Source organism: Callospermophilus lateralis, chromosome 15 (assembly GCF_048772815.1).
Source record: "Callospermophilus lateralis isolate mCalLat2 chromosome 15, mCalLat2.hap1, whole genome shotgun sequence".
NCBI lineage: Eukaryota > Metazoa > Chordata > Mammalia > Rodentia > Sciuridae > Callospermophilus > Callospermophilus lateralis.
The window spans coordinates 59867354-59891824 of NC_135319.1; the positions used below are offsets into that span (position 1 = coordinate 59867354).

The 24471-nt window shown below is 33.6% G+C and overlaps 1 protein-coding gene across 2 annotated transcripts in view; it reads left to right on the plus strand.

The window, feature by feature from the left end:
- Positions 1 to 24471, plus strand: part of Btaf1 (B-TFIID TATA-box binding protein associated factor 1) — a 91581-nt gene that overhangs the window by 49546 nt on the left and 17564 nt on the right. For both annotated transcript variants that reach the window (XM_076834631.1, XM_076834632.1), the window contains 11 exons: positions 1600 to 1704; positions 3606 to 3755; positions 4272 to 4414; positions 5245 to 5419; positions 6853 to 7056; positions 13107 to 13533; positions 14552 to 14742; positions 16549 to 16702; positions 17317 to 17426; positions 18849 to 19050; positions 20282 to 20430. In XM_076834631.1, coding sequence (XP_076690746.1) covers positions 1600 to 1704; positions 3606 to 3755; positions 4272 to 4414; positions 5245 to 5419; positions 6853 to 7056; positions 13107 to 13533; positions 14552 to 14742; positions 16549 to 16702; positions 17317 to 17426; positions 18849 to 19050; positions 20282 to 20430 — 2010 coding nt within the window. The remainder of the gene's footprint in view (positions 1 to 1599; positions 1705 to 3605; positions 3756 to 4271; positions 4415 to 5244; positions 5420 to 6852; positions 7057 to 13106; positions 13534 to 14551; positions 14743 to 16548; positions 16703 to 17316; positions 17427 to 18848; positions 19051 to 20281; positions 20431 to 24471) is intronic.

Sequence of the window (24471 nt, forward strand, 5' to 3'; positions counted from 1 at the left end):
TCTTTTAAGTAATTATAATGTAGAATTGGCTAAAATAACAAATACAAACAAAAATTTATAGCCTGAGAAAATACCTACAATTTGTGTTACATTTTCCTGGTTATAAATGGTGGTGATAGAAAGGAATCTACAGGTGTAGCTTCTAAATCCACAAAAAACTTTTTGAATTGCCATCAATGGAGTTGAGGATAGGGGAAGAGTTGGTAAATATAATGGAGAAAATCAGAAATGAAAGGAGATTATGGAGCTGGGCACAGTGACATCCATCTATAATGTAATCCCAGCTGCTTGGGAGCCTGAAGCATTAGGAACACAAGTTCAAGGCTAGCCTTAGCAACTTAGTGAGACCTATCAAAAACAAAACCAGGAGAGAGAGAGTATGAAAGACTAATAATATTAAGTTATCTGTATATCACTATTACTGTTTTTCTAGTTGTCTTTAATTCTCTCTGGTGAAAAAATAGAAATTTATTTTCTTCTTCCTACCTTTCCTTCAAAAAGAAGAATTATGGTTTACCAACTTAGTAAATATGCTCCCCCAGTTGATGATTTTTGTAAGTTGTTTTAAACTTTTTGAGAAGGTAAAGCCCAGGTCCTATATTTGTCATTAGTTTTTCACTGGCTAGAAAATGATAGGTAGCTTTTTAAGTTATGCACATACTATCATTGGAACATGTGTTTCTGGAATTTCAGTTAAAAGTATCAAATTTCTCTTCAGTTTCTTCCAGACACTGTATTTTTGTGTTCAGAAAGTCATGATGTGGTTTGGATGATAGGTACTGTGAACTAATTTATTTGATTTTTCTGGTGTTTCTGGTCAAAATGAGTTTGTAATTATTTGAATAGCATTGAGAATATGTACAGTTCCTTGTGTTGAGAATTCTGGGTATATAATAAGTATTTGGTTACATACTTTTTGGCTACTTGATTTAGGTAGGCTTTTGAAATGTTGAGAAATCCCTTAGCTTAAGGTTTTTAATCTAGGTTTGAGGAGACATTTGAACCTCTGATATTGGAAACAAAATTATATACCAAAGTATATACATAATGTGTGTTTTTTTAAGAAAAGAGTGGGCCTAATAACTTTCATCAGATTTTCGAGATGTCCCTTACCTGAAATAGATTAAAAACTTTTTTTTGTAGTGAATGCAAAGTACAATTTTCTAGGTTGGGTGTTATCTTAAAACTTATTACTTGTATTACTAGTGAACACATAGAACTTAAACTCTGATCATCTAGCACAGCAGCAATAACCTATTATTCCAAATTTTCTGAAAATGCAGTGGTGTATGATATAATCAAGGAGAAACTTCTGGTTACTGCTTGGTTCTATGTGGAGGATAATTTTACCTTATTTGGGTGTTAATAATTTTTTTTTAGCTCCCCAGGGATTGTATTCTATGTAATTTCTCCACCTTTGGAATAACAAATATAATATTTGTTTTCTCTCAAGCTTATCAAAATCTATCACCAGCTGAACATTTTTGATAAAGCCATGTGATCTTTTCATGATAATACTTAGCTTATTTGACTTATATTTCAGATAAGCTGACAACAAAGAATTAAACACTATACCTTTGATTCTGTTTTTATTTTCAGAATTCTTCATCTTGGCTTATACCTATACTGCCTGATATGCTTCGACATATTTTTCAGTTCTGTGTTTTAGAAAGTAGCCAGGAAATTCTGGATCTCATTCACAAGGTACAATAAATATATCTTTATCCCTCTTTCTATAAGTTTTGTAGATTTTTTAAAGCCTTTCATAATGTCTGTACTATGATCTGAGATTTTTAAGAAATTAAAAGTCATCAAGAGACTTGATAAGTCTAGCAGTCTTTATAATGAGATAGGAATGTAGGTTTCTTGTGCAGTGTAATAGTTAAGTTAGCCATGCTTTTTCACTTTTTTTCTTTCCAATTTTAGAGAATAATACAATATGAACTATTTTAGTTTCTCTTAACATGTAAGGCACTGCCTCAAAATACCTTTATACCATTTTTTTAAGTATTGCACAATATAGGTACAAAACTAATATTTATGGTTACATTTTCTTACATAACATATAGTAAAAATCTTTAAACCTTTAAGAGAAAAAGTATTTTTTTGAAAAAGCCGATATTTGCACATTTTTAATTCTACCAGTAAAGGAATACCCTGTACATATTTTTAGAATAGTGGATATCTTTAAGATGGATACTTTATAATTTCAGTTAAAAAAAAAATACAAAATGAAGCTGCTGCTGTCACAGATCGCTGTAGTAAAAAGATATAAATGCTACACCATGTCATAGAAACAATATATATATATATCCTCCATTATCTTACAAACTTTATGTCAAATCATAAAATTAGAAAAGACCAATAAACCCACTTATTAATGCTGATTTTTTTATTTGAAAAAATTAGTCATGTCCTTGCTGTATCTTAAATACTATAAGAAGCCATATCTGAGAGTATACTTTAAAATACATAGTCAGTGTAAAATAACTTTGTGCTTGGTTGGTAAATGAAAATTGATGCATGTTTTATTTTTGTAACCAAGCTTGAATGTGTACTTTAAGCTTTAAAAAAAAAAAAAAAAAATCAAGGAAGTGAAAATGTCCCTTTGGGCCTGTGCATTTTAATTTGTACGATACACCTTTTTTTTTTTTTTTAAGTTAGCCATAACAAGCTGGAATTGTTGGTTAGATTAGTGCATGTTATTTAAGCTAAAATTCAAGCCATTGACAAAAGATTTCTTATTCTGCTTTCTTACTTTGTGACCTTTAAGGCTTTGTTTTAAGCACTTTCTGAAAGCCTTAATACAGAAAATAAAACAGGGAAGACTGATTTTGCTGTTTATAGTATGCTTATAGTTCCAAGTATTTTGGGGGGTGGATTTTGATAGTATGAAAAGTCTTAATTATCATAGTTTAGACTTGTACTTTTTTTAAATTAGCAAGGTTAGTCATATGTGTTGAAGTTGTAAAAGGAGGAGACATTTGATATATTTAATAGCATTTGTGGGGGAAAATGGCACTTGTATCTTGAGGATTTGTTTTGAATTGTTAGTCTCTGAGGTAACTAGCTCATTTTAGACTTTTAAAAGTGGAGTTATTTCTGCATGCTGGTTCTAGCCAATTTAATGTTAGGCATCAATAAAGATACCTTACTGAGTAAGATCATGAATTGAGACTTACACTGTTTTTAATTCAACTAGGATATTACCAGTTTAAAATTTAGCAGTGAATACTTATCCAGAGCTATTATCTGTTAAAGTGTTTTCTTGAATATAATATTGCATTTGTATCAATCCCTATGATGCATGAAAAGAATTGTAGTGACTTAATGAGACAACTCTTACTTTAAAGTTTTCCATAAAATATTGGAGAAGGCTCTGTTTTCCTCTTTTTAAAAAAAATCAGCTTTCCTTTCATTACTTCTTGTAGTATATAAACCCATCCAAAAAGAGAATTTCAAAATAAGCCTCTGTTGAGTTTTAAAATTAATATGTGTGCCATTTCTACTTTTTAAATTTTGATTCAGTATCCCTAAAAATAAATATTAGGTTTTGTTAGTACTTAACAGGAAAGTTTCACTTTCATGTTCTTTTTACTTTATAGGTTTGGATGGAACTCTTGAGCAAGGCATCAGTTCAGTATGTGGTAGCAGCTGCTTGCCCATGGATGGGTGCTTGGCTTTGCTTAATGATGCAGCCTTCTCACTTACCTATTGATTTAAATATGTTGCTAGAAGTAAAAGCTAGAGCCAAGGTAAGTGTAGAGAGAGACATGTATTTCTATATTCAACTTAATTTTTTTTTTTTTCTTTTGGGAGCCACTGAGGATTGAACACAGGGCCTTATACATGCCAGGCAGGTACTCTACCCCTGAGCAACATCCCCAGTCCTCAATATAGTAACCATGTAGGAAATTCATATTATTTTATTATTAACAGCAAAAATTAATTTAGCATTCATAAGGAGAAATTGTTTTTTATTAGGACCACGATAAGGTTGAATAGTAATTTTTATCCATTAAAATGTTATGAAGTGGGGCTGGGGATATAGCTCATTTGGCAGAGTGCTTGCTTGCCTTGCATGCACAAGGCCCTGGATTCAATCCCCAGCATCACTAAATAAAATAGAGGAGACTGCATATTTAAAAAAAATAATAATAATGTTGTGAAGTGTATTTTACTGTGGTTATTTCAATATTTTTGTTGCCAATTAAATTTTTATGCTTAACCTTTATTGTTTTTTGTTTTTGTTTTTTCTTTCTTTTCTGTAGGAAAAAACAGGTGGTAAGGTACGTCAAGGCCAAAGTCAAAGTAAAGAAGTACTTCAGGAGTATATTGCAGGTGCAGACACCATCATGGAAGACCCTGCCACAAGGGATTTTGTAGTTATGCGGGCCAGAATGATGGCAGCCAAGTGAGTATACACCAAGTGTTGAATAATTTATAGGTGTAGCCTGACAGATTAGCTCTTATGGGGAGAGAGAAAAAGAGACCCTAACTAGATGAAGACTTAGATTTATGAGCACTATCAGCCATGATTGTCTTTAGTTTGATCAACAAAACCTTCAGCATACAGATCAAGTAGAACAAAAACACATTCAGCGGAAATGTCACCATAGTCAAAGACCTATATAGTGTGCCCATAGCTGAATTATGGCTAGACTGCTTAACCAAAAAGAAACTTTCTAAACCCCAAATATCAAAAGTAATTAATATGGGATTTGATTTCCACAAAAGCTTTCCTGGGAACCTGCACTTTTCTTCCCAGGAAAATCCTATATATAGTCACGGAGGTCAACCCTGGGTGTGTCACTCTTCTCTGATTTGAGAGGTGAGCAGCGTCTGCAGCCTGCCTTAGGAATGTATAAGGCTTTGCTTGTGCCTTACTTTCATGTAATCTAAATTTTTTTCTCAGCAGGGTGAGTCAAGAACCCACCTGGGCTAAGTTGAGGTCCCACTGTCCCCTTAGAGGGAGTCCCTCAGACCCCTGTCCCAGGACAGCCTCCGAAGTCATTTAAACGAAAGATTCCTCTCATGTATCTGTTAATCCTTCCTCTATCACACTTGTTACAGCCTATGAGAAACTTAGAGCAAGTAAATATTTTTTTTTCATTTTAAAAACAGAATTTATATCTATTTTTAATGATAAGATAGGAGTGAAATCTACTGGAAAATATATGGCTTCATTGGGGGAAATTTTATTTCAGGTAATTTCTATAGTAACTTCTTTTTTCTCCCTTTTAGATTGTTAGGAGCACTTTGTTGCTGTATTTGTGATCCAGGTGTAAATATGGTAACTCAAGAAATTAAACCAGCTGAATCCCTTGGCCAGTTACTACTCTTCCATCTCAACTCCAAATCTGCCTTACAAAGAATTAGTGTTGCTTTGGTAATCTGTGAATGGGCTGCTTTACAAAAGGTAAGATTTTTTTCCTGAAAATAATAAAGACAAATTATGTGAACTAATTTCCATTAGCTGTTAGGATAATTTATATTTTACACTATGAAAGTGAAATTTTTCTCTAATAGGATCCAGCAATCATAGAAAAAGTATTCCAAACTATATTGAACATTATTTTATTCTCATTTACCTTTAACTATAACATTTTTTTAACATTTCTACCCATACCTGAGACTAATAGGCATGCCAATAATTAATATTTGTTTTTGACCCCAAAGTCTATTAAGAAAGGTCCCTATCAAAAACATGGGTATATATGGAAGCAGTCCAGAAACTGGGTTGTATGTATGCAGTTGGTCATTCATTTTTGTATATATCTCATAGTACTAAAACTACAAAAAGCTGCTTTGTGTTTTAGAACTCTATTTGAATGGGTAGTAGCAAGGGCAGAATTTTAGTCAGAGGAGAAATCTCTCCATATTTAAACCCAGATCTTCATGTATCAAACAAATCATTCTCTTTTAGCCCCTTTAACCTTTAATTTACCATAAGATGTATGATTTTATGTAAGACTTGTTTCTGGAAATTTAACTGTCTGCACTTGCTGTGAGAGTTGCTTGTTACTGCCTCTTAGCAGTGTGTCAAAACTGTGTCTAAAAGTAATTGAGCCATGCTCTATTGCAACTGAGACCCCTGCTTTGCCTCTGGAAAGAAGCAAGGCTCATCTGTTTTTAGGCAGGACTCGGTGTGCTGGAGAGGCAGTGATGCTGTGTTTTTGTGCCTCTCAGACTCAGCAGCAAGTGTTGACAGTTCGGTTTCTGGACCCTCACAGAGCTTCTCTGGATTTACTCTGTGAAGCCCAGGCTGATCACCCAGATCCCACAGAACCCCTCATGGCTCACCACTGAGGCCATTCCCCCTCTGGTTGGGGCAGGCAACAACCAGAGAGAGTGGGAAGGGTTAGTTAAATTTGGGGGCAGGTAAGTAGCTTTTAAATTATATATCCATTTTTACAGTATGGCATGTAAAGCTGTGGTCTAAACTGTTAAGAAGTCTAATAATGACTTTAAGTAATATTTTTAGTTAGTGCATGCCAAATGTTTTCTTGACTTATTTTTAAGAAATTTTTATAGTAATGTACTTTTAAATCTGTGCTATATTTATGTAAATATCAAATAAATTCAGTACAGTAAGAGTAATTCAGTAAAATAAATTTTAATGGAATTATAATAATTTCACATGCATGTTCTGTAGTCATTCATATTAAAATTTTAGAGCAGTTTGGGTATAATACCTTTCTCTGTGCAACTAATTATTGTTCTGAGAGAAAACAACAGATTAAAAAATCAGTAGAAATTTAGAATTTAGTAGTTTTTAAGTGAAGATTTATATAACTATAAAATTATGTTTATATATTTGCCCTGAATATTTGCTGTCTATTATATTTTTAGGAATGTAAAGCTGTTACCCTAGCTGTGCAGCCACGTTTACTTGATATCCTTTCAGAACATTTATATTATGATGAAATTGCTGTTCCATTCACACGAATGCAGAATGAATGTAAACAGCTTATATCATCATTAGCTGATGCACATATTGAAGTTGGTAATAGAGTAAACAACAACGTTTTAACTATAGATCAAGCTAATGACCTGGTGAGTAAAGAAGTAACTCTCTTCATTTTAGAGCATGAAATAAAGATTAGAAATTTGTCATAGCATGTTTGTCACAAAACCACATATTTTGTTGTATCTGTCTGTGGCCTGGTAGCCTCTCATCTCACTCTAGTTTATTTCATGTGTTGACTTTTCTTGGAGAATGGGGAAAAACTTTCTTTTTTTAAACTCTATTTTTTCCCTTCTTTTTCTGTGTTTTTTTTTTTTTTTTTTTTTTTTTGTATTTGGGTTTTTTTGTTATTGTTGTTTTGTTTTGTTGGTAGTACAGGGCATCATGCATGTCGGCAAGCACTTTGCCTCTGGGCTACATCCCCATCCCTTTAAACTCAAATTCTGACAAACCAATGTACCTTCATTCAAAAAAGTTGTTACATTTTGTTGTTTCCTAGTCTTGCTTGAAAAGGGAAAAATATAGAAAAAAACTTTAACAAATCCCTAAATATTTCTTCTCCCTGCTCCCAACATTAAATGAAAATGGAAATTCAAACATACTTTAAAAAGTAAAGAATTCATACAACAAACATTATATACTCAGCAATTAGATTGTACCGTTGACATTTTGAATATATGCTTTATCACGTATATATTCAAATATCTACCCTTCTTTCCAAACCACCAATCCATCCTATTTTTTAATGTATTTCTAAGTAAATGTCAGATATTTGTACACTTTAGTGTGTAAGTGCTCAGTCTTAGGTGAACATTAGATGAATTTTCACAGATACATATGAATGTAAAATCCAGACCTTGTCAAGATAGACATTCCCATCACTACTTTGTAGTCAGTCCCTTCTTCTCCTTGTCCCTAAGTAACCATTCTTTACCTCATGGTAAATTAATTTTGCTTGTTCTACAATATCATATAAATGTAATTATACACTGTGCTCTGAAGGGTTTTTTGTTTTGTTTTGTGTGCTAAGGATTGAACCTAGAGGTGTTCTACCACTAAACTATTTCCCCAACATGTTTTTATTTTTTTTGAGACAGGGTCTCATTAACTTGCCTAGGCTGGCTTGAACTTGGTATCCTCCAAGTTATCCATGTAATGTGTATTAATAATTCATTTGTTTTATTACTGCATTTTATGGCATCATATGAATATTTCAAAACTAGTTTAAGCGATTCTCCTGTTGATAGACATGGGCTATTGCCAGTTTGAGGCTATTGTGAGCAAAACTTCTGTAAGCTTCTTTAATACACATTTTTTGGTGGACATATATTTTCATTTTTCTTTGGTAAATATATATGAGTGGAATTGCTGAATCTTAAGATAGTTGCCTTTATTTTTTTGGAAAACTACATAGAAGATAGGGGTATGGCTCAGTGATAAAGCTAGGTAATTCCCACCACTGCAAAAAACTAAAATTAAATTTAAAAAACTCAGACTTCCCAAAGTGGTTGTATTATTTTACCTCCTAACTAACAAGGTGGGAGAGTTTTGGGTGCTCTACATCATTAATAACATTTTGTATAATGAGCCCCTTTAACTTTAGCCATTCTGTGGTTATGTGATGGTGTCATTGTGGTTTTGAGTTTCATTTTCTTTGTGACAAATTATATCTTTATTAGCCATTTCTGTATCTTCCTTTCTGAAATGTCTTCAGATCTTTTGTCTACTTTTAGTTGTTTCTTATTGAATCATAGGAGTTCTTTATAATCCTGGATACCAATTCCTTGTTAGATAGATTCAATCTGAATAAATTTATTAGTTGTTTCCTTGATTATGATTTGTGATCTAAAGAACCTTTTCCTATCTCCAAATAGTGAAGGAATTTGCATACATTTTCTTCTAAAGCTTCATAGTGTTAGCTTTCATGTTTAGATTTGTCTTCCATCATCATCATCATTATTTGTACAAGGGATTAAACCCAGGGGCGCTTAATCACTGAGCTACATCCCCAGCCCTTTTTAAATATTTTATTCAAGGTCTTGCCGAGTTGCTGAGGGCCTCGCTGAGTTACTGAGGCTGGCTTTGAACTTGCAATCCTCTTGCCTTAGCTTCCCCAGCCACTTAGATTACTGGGGTGCACAACCACATTCGGTTCTTCTGCCAGTTTTTAGTAGTGCTGTGGATCAAACCAAGAGCCTCATATGTGCTAGCCAAATACTTTGTACTACTAAGCTACATCCCTAGTGATCTATCTTGAATTAATGTTTGTGTATAGTATGAAGTCAAGGTTGTTTTTCTATATATATCTAGTTTTCCTAGCATCATTATTAAGAGATTTTTTTCTGTTGGATTGCTTTGGCATCTTTGTAAAAAATCAACTGAAGAATGTATGTGGATCTGTTATCTGAATCTTTGGGCGCAATATGTTTGTATCTTCCTAACCAACATCAGTGTCTGATTACTACAGCTTTGTTCTTAATTCAGTCTGTGAGTTCAGTTAGTATAAATTAGTTATTCCTGGGTTATAGAATTGAGAAATTGAGCTACTTGTTTGTGTTTGGACTCATGAAATAATGTTTCTTTCTTTCTTTTTTTTTTTTTTAAGAGAGAGAATCTTTTTTGTAGATGGACACAACACAATGCCTTTATTTTTATGTGGTGCTGAGAATCGAACCCAGGTCCCTCCCGTGCTAAGCGAGCACTCTACCACTGAGCCACAATCCCAGTCCAAATGTTCATTTCTTAATCCCCTTTCTGACTGAAAAATACTGTAGTTGAATTTTTTTTTCTCACTTATGAGAGAAAGCTAAACTTGTTATTTTTGTACCCAAGTTGTTCTTTGGTAAAGTTTTCTAAATACCTAGAGTTAAAACTCCTCAAAGTTTCTTTATAATTAGATTTCCTTCCTACTATTTTTATTGAAGTTTCAAATATCCTCCTTCTTCAAGAAGGACCCCTTATTTCCCAGTGAAATTACTATTCAATTTCATCAGTCCAGTGGTTTCAACTTGGGACAGGAAATAGCATAAATATCAGAATCTCTGGAAGAAAGTATTTAGGGATGGATAATTTTAAAAGGTAAAAATAAGAGCCACTGTCTTTTATATCTTTTATTGGATCCCTTTTTTCCTCTTAAATGCCAGATAGGGGCATTTACCCAATATAAGCATTTCTGTCTTTTCCTCTCTCACCAGTCTCTTAATTTAGTTCTTATCCATATTATCTTTTCTCAATCATGTGCAATATTATCTACTCTTAATCTTATGATCCTTTGTTAAGCATTTTTATTTGGATTATTATCTCATTGCCACTTCAGACATAACCAAAAGTGGGATTTTTCTTTCAGAAAGTCTCATGTTTATCATTTCTCTGTTTGCATTTTCAAAGCCTAAAGGCCTTGATATTTAGGTCTGAGTCTTCTCTGATTCTACCTCCAGGAAGTTTCTGGTCCATTTCATCCTTCATGCTTTGCTAGACTAGTATTAATCTTTTTGTGCCACTCTGTATCCCTTTCTTCCTTAAAAATGGTTTCCTTTCCCTTGCTTTTTAGTCCCCCTCCCCTGTACTCTCATTACCTTCTCTAGATACCCCATCTCTTTTCTTATTACTTTTCAAACTTCTGCCAAACCTACTTAGCTTTCTTTTTGCAGAAATACATCACACACAGTGTTTTCTGTGCCTCACTCAGTCTCACTTCTATGCCTGAGTTCCTGGCCTTTGCCAGAAGTTCTCTGCCTCAACACTGTACACTCACCTAGAGTTCTTTTCTTGATACTTCTCCATTTGCACCTTATACTCAATCAATGCTAAGCTGTCTTCAGTTCCTTAGACGGTATCCTGCCTTCCACCTCTTACCTCACTTCATCTGTTTACAAAGATGTATATAACTCCTGACTTAACCATTCTTTAAACCAATCCAAAAAGCTAGGTGTGGTGCAATGCACTGCTACAAGGCAGTGGGTGGGTGCTGAGGTGGGAGGAATCCTCGAGCCTTGGAGTTCAGGCAAGCTTGGAAAACAGAAACATCCCACCTAAAAATAAATTAATTAATAACTAATTTTTAAAAAGGAAAGACTTGGAAAAGTGTTAACTGCCTCTGGCAAGTCTTCCCTAAGCTCCTCTGCTAAGAAAGTTTTTTTTGTTTTAATTTTCTTTTGGTAATTGTAAATGAACAGACTTCCTTTATTTTATTTGTTTATTTTTATGTGGTGCTAAGGATTGAACCCAGTGCCTCACACATGCTAGGCAAGCGCTCTGCCACTGAGCTATAGCTCTAACCCTCTGCTAAGAAGTTTTAAGTGACTCTCTGAACTTTCATAGCAACCTGCCCTTGTCTTAGTGATATGTTATGTTGTCTTAATTCTTTATTTATATTTCCCATCTCTGCATTTTTAGGGTATGTTAAGACTGTGTCTTATTCATCTTTTAGCATCTGATAGTAAATATTGTTTAAATGATTGAATTAATTGCGGGTGATTAGCTTTTCCTTGATTGCCTACAATCATTGGACGTTGTCAAAAATAAGCATAGTGTACTTTGGACAATATTTGAAAATTTTTAGCAGTGTATCCTGTTTCAGATAATTCTTGCGCAGAATTTAAAACAAACAATGGAGTAGAAAGTATAAGCTAGGAATGGTATGTGATTTGTGTGTGGGTGTGTGTGTATAAGTGTAGTGAGCAGATTGACAGTGAAACTGATATAGTTTACTTAATCTTCAGCATTTTATAGTGATAAAAGAAGATCTTATTTGTGTGGCTATTTTGTTTTTTATAATAAATAGCATTATTGATATTGTCCACAATGAAATTAATAATTTCTAAGTATTAAAAATTAGATTTGCTGGGCATAGTGATGCACACTTGTAATCCCAATGACTCAGGAGGTTGGAGAACAAAAAAAGGCTCTCCATTAAAAAGAAAATAGATTTTAAATTTTCCAATGTAATATAGGCTTTTCTTGTCAATAAGGATCTATCCCTGCAAGTTTTTAATAATTGCTAATAACCTATCTATCAAGAGTTTTTGTTATATGAGCCCATCACACAATCTCTATGGATGTGAATGTTCACAGCAACATCATCATAATAGCCAAAAAGTAGGAAAAACCCATCAGTAATCAATTGATGAATAAATATAGTATATAAATAAAAATTATCATATGAAATATTATTTGATCAAAAAAGGAAATATTGATACAATGCTAAAACATTTGTGAACATTGAAGGCATAATACTAAATGAATGAAATAAGTCACAAATGACTACATATTTTATGAATCCATTTATATAAAATTTACAAAATAGACAACTTTGGAAAGACAAATCAGATAAGAAGGTTCCATAGGGCTGGGGAAAAATGAGGAACGTTTGCTAGTGAGTATGAGTGTTCTTTATGAACTTACGAAAATATGTTCTAAAATTTTGATTCATAACTATGAGTATACTAAAAATGAGTGAATTATAAATACTTCAGATGGGTTACTTTTATGGCATAAGAACTATATCTCAGTAAAGTTGTTTTTAAAAAATGGACTGAACAGTTGTTAATGAGGTTTGTAAAGTTGTCTGGAACAGCAGTCAACTTTAAGTAATTAAACAAATAATGGCTGTTGCATTTTTCTCCCCTCTCTCTTTTGTTGCCTGAACATTTCTAGAAGGGAGGTCAAAGAAAGAATGAAAATAATTCAATTAGCGTTACTGAACCACTTTGTAAACAGCTACCCTAAACATTTTTTAGTTAGAATATTTTTCCCAAGAAGTTTTTAAATTTTGATATTAACAGTTTATATTTGCATATATCTGTATTTGCATATTGCTTTCTCATTATGTCACCAAAGCACACTATGTTGAGTGTGATTTTCCCCTCAAACAGATTAGATATATTTAAAGGATAAGAAATTTTATTCATCTCAAAAGAATGTGTCTTTCTTCAGGAATATAATGTTAATGTTAAGTTAGACTAAGTAAACTTTAGTTGGGAGGTTTTAGGTATTTGTTAGTTTACTGAGTACTAAAAAACAATATTAGATAATAAGGAACTTTTGTGAAACAGAAAACTTGCTGTCTGCTGTTTAGGAGTTTATAGTCTATTTGGGGTTGATGTAATTAATGAGTTTTTATTTCTTTTTTTTTTATTAGGTCACTACTGTTTTTAATGAAGTCACATCAACTTTCGATTTAAATTCTCAAGTATTACAGCAATTAGATAGTAAACGACAGCAGGTCCAAATGACAGTTACAGAGACAAACCAAGAGTGGCAAGTGTTGCAGTTGAGAGTGCATACTTTTGCTGCATGTGCAGTTGTGAGCTTGCAGCAGCTTCCGGAGAAATTAAATCCTATCATAAAACCACTAATGGAGACGATTAAAAAAGAAGAGAATACACTAGTGCAAAACTATGCAGCTCAGTGCATAGCTAAACTTCTTCAGCAGTGCACAACAAGGACACCCTGTCCCAATTCAAAGATTATTAAAAATCTCTGTAGCTCACTTTGTGTGGACCCATATCTAACTCCTTGTGTAACATGTCCAGTACCAACACAAAGTGGCCAGGAAAATTCTAAAGGTATATATCTAAACCTTTATATGGGGTAGAGAAGGAATTAATTATTTAAATTTGTTTTCATTTACTTATATCTATCATTCATGTTAGAGCCATTTTCTCCATATTCCATTCTGAGAGAAAAAAGTTTGGTTACAACAAAATTCCTTGTTACTTCAATTAGCTAATCAATTACAACCCTCTTAAATAAGCCAGTCATAAGAGACCTGATATCTGATATAAGGTGACTGAAATCCATTGAGACAGGTATTCACCCTTACCTTCATCTTGAAAACCGTCATTGTATGACTTAATAGGCTAGAAAACAGTTGTATCAAATGTTAATGAAAGTTCTTCCTATTGTATTTTGTTTTCTAAATTTAGTCTTTCAAGAGATTTAACTCTGTTTAGTAAATAATGCTTAACTAGTTTTTCTATTTTCTTTTGGAGAATTCATGTGGAAAATAACTACTTTTAGTAGTCTGGTATCAAAGACCAGTGTTTCTTCACATGACTCAGTCTTACATGACTTATATTTTTTATTAATAAGATTTTAGGAAAACAAAACAAATTATTGAAAATGTAATAGATTTGCTACTTTGGTGCTATCAAAAAGCGATCTGAAAGAAGAATGTGAACATTTGGAATATTAACATAAAAATACAAGAGGGTTATCATCTTTTCCCTCTCCTTTATTATATGAGGCAGGAATATTCTGCAGTGGTCAAGTTTTCCTGAATTCATGGGGACCATGAACATTATTTTAGAGGAAACTTGCTTGAGTTATTTTTAATGTTTCTTTTTGTGCCTAGGCACAACCATTCTTGCATGTGATATTTCTCATTGTTCACATGATTCTACAACTTTGTGTTATAAAACCTATGGAAGTAGATTTTTTTGTTGCCATTTCATTGTCTTAAAAAAAAACATGTCATTAGCTTATAAAAATTGAGGCCTTAAATAAAGGGCTGTGTCTCATTTGGAGCAGAGAACTTTTGGTTACCTATATTATGATTAAAAGGCTAATTTTTTTCCTTATTAGGACCCAACTCAGAAAAAGATGGAATGCACCATACTGTAACCAAGCACAGAGGTATAATTACACTCTATAGGCATCAGAAAGCTGCTTTTGCTATCACAAGTAGGCGAGGTCCTACCCCGAAAGCAGTAAAAGCTCAAATAGCAGATCTTCCTGCCGGAAGTAGTGGGAGTATCCTTGTGGAACTTGATGAGGTAAGTAGATTTTTTTTCTTTTGAATGTTTTGATTTTAAAACAGATATCTAGCTTATACATTGAGAACTAAGTTGTCATGTCAGGTTCCAGAACTGTATTTTTGTACTTAAAAATGAAAGGACTAGTATTAATAGCTTTTTGGAGTACTCTAGCAACATGGTCCAGGATAATAGTTAAGCTATTTAAATTTCTCATGTGTCTTATAATTTTTACCAGCCTAACTTTACCTTCCTAGGCAAGAAACCCTCTTGATGGTGGGTACATAAGCTATTTATAAATATATAAACGAATTCACTCCCATAGTATTGACTACAAAGAAGATATGAAACAAGAGTAAAAAATAACTTCTCAGTCATATTGATATCCAGAATTTCTTTTGATATTCAGACAGTAGTTTTACAAATGTGAGATCATCACTGCCCACCTGACTTTTGGTTAACTTAGAATTTATTAAATGTGTGATATGAGTATAGGATCTAAACTGTGTACAACCAACCAGTTATCCCACTATTGAAACCTTTCTTCCTTGATTTATAATGGGCTCTTTTTATATATCATGCTTTTCATTTGCGAGGATTTATTCCGACTTTCCATTCTGTACTGTTGGTCTCTCTGTTCTTTATTACTAACTTCTTTAAAGTTAAATAATAACCAATGGTAAGTGTTTTGTTCAGAAAATTTGATTCACGTTATTAACAATGAAATGAATCTACACAGTTTTGATCGAAATACGTAGGAACTTACCTGGGTTCAGCAGTAAGCTATTGATGCTAAAAGACAGGGGTTTGTAAAATATAAGCCTATTTTTAAAATCATCATCTTAAGTTATTGTCTATATATCTTGTGAAATACTCTATGAATGTTGTCAGGCGTAGTGGTGTACATTGTAATCCTAGCAACTTCGGAGGCTGAGGCAGGAGGATTACAAGTTCATGGCCAACCTCAACAACTTATCAAGGCCCTAAAGAACTTAGTAAGACCTTGTCTCAAAAATGAAAAAGGGCTGGGGATGTAGCTCAATCAGTACCCCTGTGTTAAATCCTTGATTCAAAAAAAAAAAAAAAAAAAAAGAAAGAAAAGAAAAACAAACAAAATTGTGTGAAATTTTTTTCATTGGTTATATCTCACCATAATAGTTTCCATCAAAATTTTACTGTGATTTTGGTATTTATTCCTCTGTGGGTTACAAAGCTCTTCTAATACTTTATAGCTTTTTTTCTTTTTTTGCAGTGCTGGGGATCAAATGAAGGGCCATGCACATGCTTGGCAAGTGCTCTACCACTATCCCAAACCCTTTCTTCATCTTAAAGTCATTAAAAAATATGTATATATATTTCTTTTGTGGGGGAGATGGTCTTATACGGACTGTAATTATTGTTGAATACGACATTATCAATCTTGCAGTTAGCTTAACATGTCTCATTATGTCCTTTACATGAATATAAATAAGGATATATCATTTCATCTTTCTTCTAACTGCTAAATTTCTTTGGGATAGGGAAAAGAAGAAGATAAAACAAAGGAAAAATAATGTCACTTAGGACTATCTCTAAAAGCAGCACATATCCTTTAATTCCTTATCCCTGACCCTACAAAAGTATTTTAGTTTGGACACAAAAATCTAGTTAGGAGGTTTAGTCCTATGTATTTTAATTATTGGAAAATGTTTATGGTTGTCATAATTGTGTCTAATAATTGCTTCTATAGTTAATGAAGCACTGTAAAATCTTTAAATTCTCTTGATAAAGTTTTAAATGTATTATGCTTTTTTCCTGAAATTGTTTTCAACTAATATTTAATTTTAGGCCCAAAAGCCTTACCTGGTACAACGGAGGGGAGCTGAATTTGCCTTGACAACTATAGTGAAGCATTTTGGTGGTGAAATGGCAGTGAAATTGCCACATCTCTGGGATGCTATGGTTGGCCCACTGAGGAATATAATTGATCTAAATAATTTTGGTATGCATATATATTTTATGAGTTCCATTTTTAATACATTTCAGTGTCTATCAATTAAATATATCTTTGTAAAATAAAAATACCTATTTCTGTTTTTCCCAGACAAATGTAAATTTTAAAAATTGGAAGTTTGTTAAAAACATCGTAATTTATTTTAGCCAGGTACAGTGGCACATGCCTGTAATCCTAGTAGCTTGGGAGGCTGAGACAGGAGGATCATGAGTTCAAAGCCAGCCTCAGCAAAAGTGAGGCGCTAAGCAACTCAGTGAGACCCTTTCTCTAAATAAAATACAAAATAGGGCTGGAAGTATAGCTCAGTGGTTGAGTACCCCTGAGTTCAATCCCCAGTACCCCCCCCCCAAAACCCCCTCCATTTTTTTTTTTCTTTTCTGTTTCTAAAAAGAGGTAGTCTAAATAGATCATTATTATTAACTTCTTTTTTTGCTCTGAGTGCAGAACCCTAGCACTTAAATTAAGGTCATGGCATTTTAACATGAAACGTAAAATTGACTACTAGATGAGAGGTACTAAAAATTGTGTGTGTTGGGGGGGAAGGTTGAGATTTTAAAAAATTAACTTGCAAAGTGATATAGACTTTTAATATATTTGAATAGATGGAAAATCCCTCCTGGAAAGGGGAGATGGACCTGCTCAAGAATTGGTGAATTCTCTGCAAGTTTTTGAAACATCAGCAGCTTCAATGGATTCCGAGCTTCATCCCTTGGTAACTTAACTAATGCAGATGTAAAATTTCTTCAGATAGAACAAATGATCTTACTAAAACATCTTAAGACTTGAAAAATGCAACTTCATGTCATCCCCAGTAATTGCAGTTGGGTTTTTTTTTTTGTTTTTTTTTTTTTAAATACAGTATTACTATATTTCTTCTTTGCTGACAGCACAGCTCTTGTGGGCTTTGTGAGCTGGGGTACATGAATGGTAGAAACCTCAATCTGGAAGCTTAGAATATGGGGCATTACAGAAAGGGCTCTAATACCGCAGAAACCAGATATAAACAGGAAGGAAAGCCAGTATTGCTGCTCAAACCATTCCAATAATATACCTCCAAGAGAGGAAAAATGCAGGTAATAAAGCTTGTTCCCAAGATAAATATAAAGGTAGAAGGAAATCACCTAAACCACAGCTGGTCAGTGTCAAAGATAGAACACTGGTTTGTGACTTTACTGTTATATTTCTTACAAAAGAATTGGAACAGGAGGAGGAGGAAAATTAGTTATGTGTTTTTTCTACAGAAGAGAGTGTTATTCTTTGCATATACCTACATTAGGAAGGTCTTTGCAGTTGTACCATTGTGAAGGACATTAGCTCCAGTTCTCTATTGTTAGATTCGCTAAGAGGGAGTAGAGAAGAATGAAGATTTTTGTTCATGTAGTATAAAGTATGTTCTTTTACTTGATAAAATTTTGTTAATAAGGTGGGTACAGTGGTGTGTACCTATAGTCTCAACTTCTCAGAAGGCTGAGGCAGAAGGATCACTTGAGCTGTCTTAAAAAATTTATCATTAGTAAAGAAAGACAGAATCCATCTGTATGCTCTTACCCTCATGATTAGCAAACATTCATTCAGCTGATCTATAAGGCTGTTGTAACTATTGAGCAGGTTCTTGACTGTAAACATTAATCTTAGTGTTCCCTGCAGCAAGCATTTAATAATAGGATATTATTGTTATCACAATCATAACTCGATAATTTCTATCAGAGTATGGTATCTAGAACAAAATTAGGAATACTGAACCCAGTGAATAAAAAGTACATTCTTAAACGTAAATCACCAAATTTGAAGGAAGCTGATGATGTGCAGTATCATATTCCCAGTCTTAATAACAGAATGTTGAAAGTGCCTTTTGATGTGTCTCTTGTTGAGTTTGAAAGAATTGTGTGTGCCTTTCTTATGGTGAGAAATTCTGTACCTTTTCTTAAACAGTTATGATATCTTAGAATGAGTTTAGATTAACTTTCCATTGATGTCTTGACAGTAATGTTTTGAGGTATTTGGAGATATTTTTGGATTTAGAGTTAACTAGAAATATTGAGAACATCTTTGATTATGGGCTATTATAGTTAACATTTTAAATGATAGAGACCTTAATGAGTATTCTGATTGCCTTTAACTTTTTTATTTTTAGTTGGTACAGCATTTGTCTCATCTTTATATGTGCCTTCAATACCCGAGCACTGCAGTGAGGCACATGGCTGCTCGTTGTGTAGGTGTCATGAGCAAAATAGCTACCATGGAAACAATGAACATCTTTTTGGAAAAGGTACTTCCATGGCTGGGAGCAATTGATGACAATGTCAAACAAGAGGGTGCAATTGAAGCACTTGCCTGTATCCTTTTTTAATTTTGACAAACCCCTTAGACATTTTATTTAGTTTTCTTAAGGATGACCAAAATAAAATTGACTTATTAAAATATGCATATAAATAACCTACTTTGTTCAAAAAATAAAATTACTTTTAATGTTTTATTTCATTACAAATATTTTATATTTTATTAACATTTTCACATGGAAAGTTTAAGAATTACTGTTGGCCAGGCGCAGTGGCACACACCCGTAATCCCACCAGCTCAGAAGTCTGAAGCAGGCAGATTGCAAGTTTGAAGCCAGCCCCAGCAACTTAGCAAAGTCCTAAGCAATTCATTGATACCCTATCTCAAAATAAAATATCAAAAAGGACTGGGGGACTGGGGATATAGCTCGGTTGGTAGAGTGCTTGCCTACAATGCACAAGGCCCTGGGTTCAATCCCCAGCACCAAAAAAAAAAAAAAAGGACTGGGGGTGTGACTCAGTGGTTAAGCGCTCGTGGGTTCAATTCGTGGTACAAAAAAAAAAAGATTCACTATTAACTTTTAAATGATTTTGCTATTTTATGTACTTTTAAACTATGTATCTAATAACTGATTTGTTTATTTGGTTTATAATTAATGTTTTTTCAGGTAGTACCTGTGGTATAAACATAAAATATTTCTAAACTTTCTTTGTTTCTTAGTTGGAAAATGACCAAAATAATACTAGATAACTAGAACTAGGTAGGCAAGCCCATTGTAAAGGAGAAGGCAGCTATTTTTTAACTTGAAGTATCGGAAAAATGGTTCTGGAGCAAGAAAGATGGATGAAGATCAGATCAGTAGAAACTGGTTCAGAATGCAGAAGATTATAGGAGCATGCACTCACAAGGTTCACTGTATCAAGTTGGTGATTGTCAAGATCCTGTAGGGAAATTTAGAATTAATCTTTGACACGCTGCATTGTATTCTCTTAACTTAAAATGTGGCTAACTTTTTTTTTTTGACATTGAAATTTCTATTTTTAAAAATCCTTTTACTAAAATGTCCTCCAGTCTTCTTTAGGCAAAAAAACATAATTTTATGTTTTCAATCATGAAAAAAATATATAATGGTTTCAGAATTACAGTATGAAAATGATATTATAATTGCATCATAGTTCTTGCGGGATAGTCTATCAGTGCAGATGAGAAAATAAGGAAGTGTTTCAGAACAATATAGTCATTGTTATTGAAAACATCTTTTCAAAATTTCCTTAATCACTTATTCAGGTGTAATGGAACAACTAGATGTTGGTATTGTTCCATATATTGTTCTTTTAGTTGTTCCTGTGTTGGGAAGAATGAGTGATCAGACAGACAGTGTAAGATTCATGGCTACGCAATGTTTTGCAACGTTAATTAGACTCATGCCACTTGAGGTAAGTTGACAATACTTGGTTTATGGATTTAATGTTTCTGTAACTTTATAATAATTTTACTCTTCTTTAAAACACGTCAAGTTTTTTCAAAAAGGCATTATTTTGAAAGTGTTACAAGTATTAAGATTTCTAATACTTTGATACTTTTTTAAAAACAGCGTTTTAATTTAAAAAGAAATTAGAGATCGTTTCCTTAAAAAATGATGATTTGTTGCTGCTCTTCTAGAAATAGAATTGTTCCTAAGTTTCTCTGGGCTGAAGTTTAGTTGAGAGGTAAATTTGAGAGATAGAAATTAAAACTGTAAAAAGCAAATGAAGTTTCTTAGCAGTATGGAGTAAGAAATTTTAAAGGCTAATTGGAGCACTTTGGAGTACATTCATGGGACAGAAATAATGTATGTGGTCTGGCAGTTTCTGGAAAGCAGTCATGGAGAGTCCTTAGAAAGCTAAACTATTGGAAGCAAGTAGAAGTGTCTTAAAGCAGGAAGTAGAAGTGTCTTAAAGCAAGAGATGAGCCTAGATCCCATTACCAAGCTGCTTTTTAATATTTTGATAGGATTTACATAATTCAGGAAATAGGCACATACGTAATCCATACTATAGAATGTATTGGTGCTTACTTTTTATAGCTGAATAGAATTCCATGTATGAACATACCATGTTTTGTTTATCCATCAGATGATGAATATTTGGATTTTTACCAGCTTTTGGCTATTGTGAATAATGAGCATGGCACACTTACAAGTCTTCGTATATGTTTGTTCTTATTTCTTTTGAGTAAATATCTAGGAATGAAATTGCTGAGTCACATAGTAAGTTTAACCCTGCTGCCCCTTTGGTACTGGGAATTGAACCCAGAGGTGCTTTACCACTGAGCTACATCCCCAATTTTTTTTTTTTTTTTTTAAATCAGGGTCTTGTTAAATTGCTGAAGCTGACCTCAAACTTGTGGTCCTTCTACTTCAGCCTCCCAAGTACCTGGGATTACAGGCATGTGCCACAATACCCAGCTTGTTAAACTTTTTTTTAAAAATTAATTAATTATAATTAGGTATGTATGACAGCAGAATGCATTTTGATTCATTGTACACAATTGCAGCACAACTTTACATTTCTATGGTTGTATATGATGCAGCAGTCATACATGTACCTAAAGTAATGATGTCCATCTCATTCCACCAATGCATTCCACCTTGCCTTCATGCCCCCATGCAACCACCATAACCCCCTCCCCTTTGCCGAGTCAAAAGTTCCTCCATTTTTCCCATGCCTCATTCTCCCCATTATGGATCAGCATCCACTTATCAGAGAAAACATTCAGCCTTTGTTTTGGGGGATGGCTTACTTTGCTTAGCATGATATTCTCCATCTCCATCCATTTACCTGCAAATGCTGTAATTTTATTCTCTTTTAATTCTGAGAAATATTCCATTGTGTATATATACACATAGTTTCTTTATCCATTCATCTTTTGAAGGGCATCTAGGTTGCTTCCAATAGTTTAGCTTTCTAAGGACTCTCCATGACTGCTTTCCAGAAACTGCCAGACTACCCCAAAGTGTTACTATACCATTTTATATTCCTACCACGAAAGTATGAATATAAATTGGATAGCTTCTTTGAAAAAATAGTTGGCTTTATTTGATGAAGATATTTATTCAATGATGTAGCAAATCCATTCTACATAAAAATATATAGAGAGAGACTCAACACATAGGCCAAGATACATTTTCCAGAAGACTTATTATAGCATGACTTATAGTAGTCTAAAACCAGAAACTCATATTCACGAACAGTAGATATTTAAGTTGTGAACTCTTTTTTTTTTTTTTTAAGAGAGAATTTTTTAATTCTTATTTTTTAGTTTTTTCAGTGGACACAACATCTTTATTTTATTTTTATGTGATGCTGAGGAATGAACCCAGCACCCGGCACATGCCAGGCAAGCGCGCTACCGCTTGAGCCACAGCCCCAGCCCAAGTTGTGAACTCTCACACTGCAACAAAAACAAACTGCAGACACATAGAACAATATTAGTGAACTATTTTTTTTTTTTTGAAGTTGTAGATGGACACAATACCCTTATTTAATTTATTTATTTTTATATAATGCTGAGGATCAAACACAGTGCCTCACACGTGCTAGGCAGGTGCTCTAACACTGAGCCCCAGCCCCAGCTCTATTAATGGTCTCTTAACATAATATTCTACTTTTATGAAGTTAAAAAACAGGCAAAAGAAATTGGATGCACACTTATATAATAAAGATGTAAAAGAAAGAAATCATGGAAAAATTCAGTCAAGTGATTACTTCTTGGGAAAATGAAATGGAGATTCTAATTGGCAAGGAGCATAGGGGATTTTCTAAGGTGATTTTTCTTGTTTTGATAAAGAGATGTTGGTTTTATAATTTATTAAACTACTAATTTATAAAACTATTTTAAATTGTCGTGTTTCTCTGCATGTAGATTTTATTATGATATTAAGAAATAACCAGTGTGGCCAGAAAAAGAAAAAATGTCTAGACCACTATATAAAAGACCTTAGTGTCATTTTCAGAATTTCTAAGTATGGCAGTATATTATTATTGACTATAGTCACCATGCTGTAGAACTTATTCATCCCCTCTGGAACTTTGTACCCTTTAACCAACATCTTCCTATTTCTCCTTTACTTCCCTTCCTACAGAACCCCTAGCAACCACCATTTTACTTTACTGTATTCATTTGACTTTTTTAGGTTCCACAAAGTGAGGTCATGTAGTGTTTGTTTTTATGTGTCTGGCTTGTTTTGCTTAGCATAGTGTTGTTCTGGTTCATACATATTGTCATGAATGACAGAATTTCATTCTGTCATTTTTTAAGGCTGAATAGTGTTCCATCATATATCAGTTTCTTTATCTATTCACCTGTTGATAAACACATAGGTTAATTCCAAATTCAAAACTGTAATGAGTAGTGAAATTTTCCATTCAATGTTCTGATTTCTTTTGATATACACATAGAAGTGGGGTTGCTAGATGATATGGTAGTTCTGTAACAGCCATTCATTAGGTGTGAGGTGATAGCTCATAGTAGTTTTAATTTGATTTGTCTAGTGATTAATGATGTTGAGCATTTCAGCTGTTTTATACATTTTTTTGAGAAGTATTTATTTGGGTCCTTTGTCCATTTTTTACAATATATATTTTTAAATGTATATATTTTTAGTAGATGGACACAATACCTTTATTTTATTTATTTTTATGTTGTGATGAGATTAAACCCAGTGCCTCATACTTGCTAGGCAAGTGCTCTACCACTGAGTCACAACCCCAGCCCTTTTATCCATTTTAAGTTATTTTCTTGCTGTTGAATTCCTTGTATGTTTTGGATATCAACCCCTTATCAGATGGATAGCTCACAAATAATTTTTTCTTATTCTGTAGGTTCACTGTTGATTTCTTCCTTTGCTATGCTGAAGGTTTGATGCATTCTCATCAGTCTCCATTTGCTTTTGTTTCTTTGGGGTTTTATCCCCCGCCAAAATCATTGTATGGATCAATGTCAAGCCAATTGCCTGTTTTTTTTTGGTAGTTTTGTTTCAGGTCTTATATTGAAGTCAGCTATGGTTTGAATGTGGTCTCCCTGCCCCAAGGGCTCATATATTGGAAGGTTGGCCCTAGTGTGTTGATGTTAAGAGGTAGAGACTATTGGGAGATCCTTAGGTCATTGAGGGTGCCAAAGGAATTGAGGTGGTCTCATGGGTCCCTGAGTTAGTTCTTGAGAATAATTATAAGAGTGAGCTCAACCACTGAATCCTGAATTACTCTCTGGCTTCCCATTTCAAGATGTGATCTTTCCCTCTCACATGGGCTCCCATGGGCTCCCATGATTGTGGTGCCATCTGCCATGAGGCCTTAACCAGAGATGTGCAAATGCTGGTGCCATGCCCTCAAATCTCCAAAACTGTGAGCTAAATAAACCTTTTCTCAGAAGAAAGTTACTCAGCTTCAGGTAACAAAAGTCAACTAATAGAAAGTCTGGTTCATTATGAGCTGATT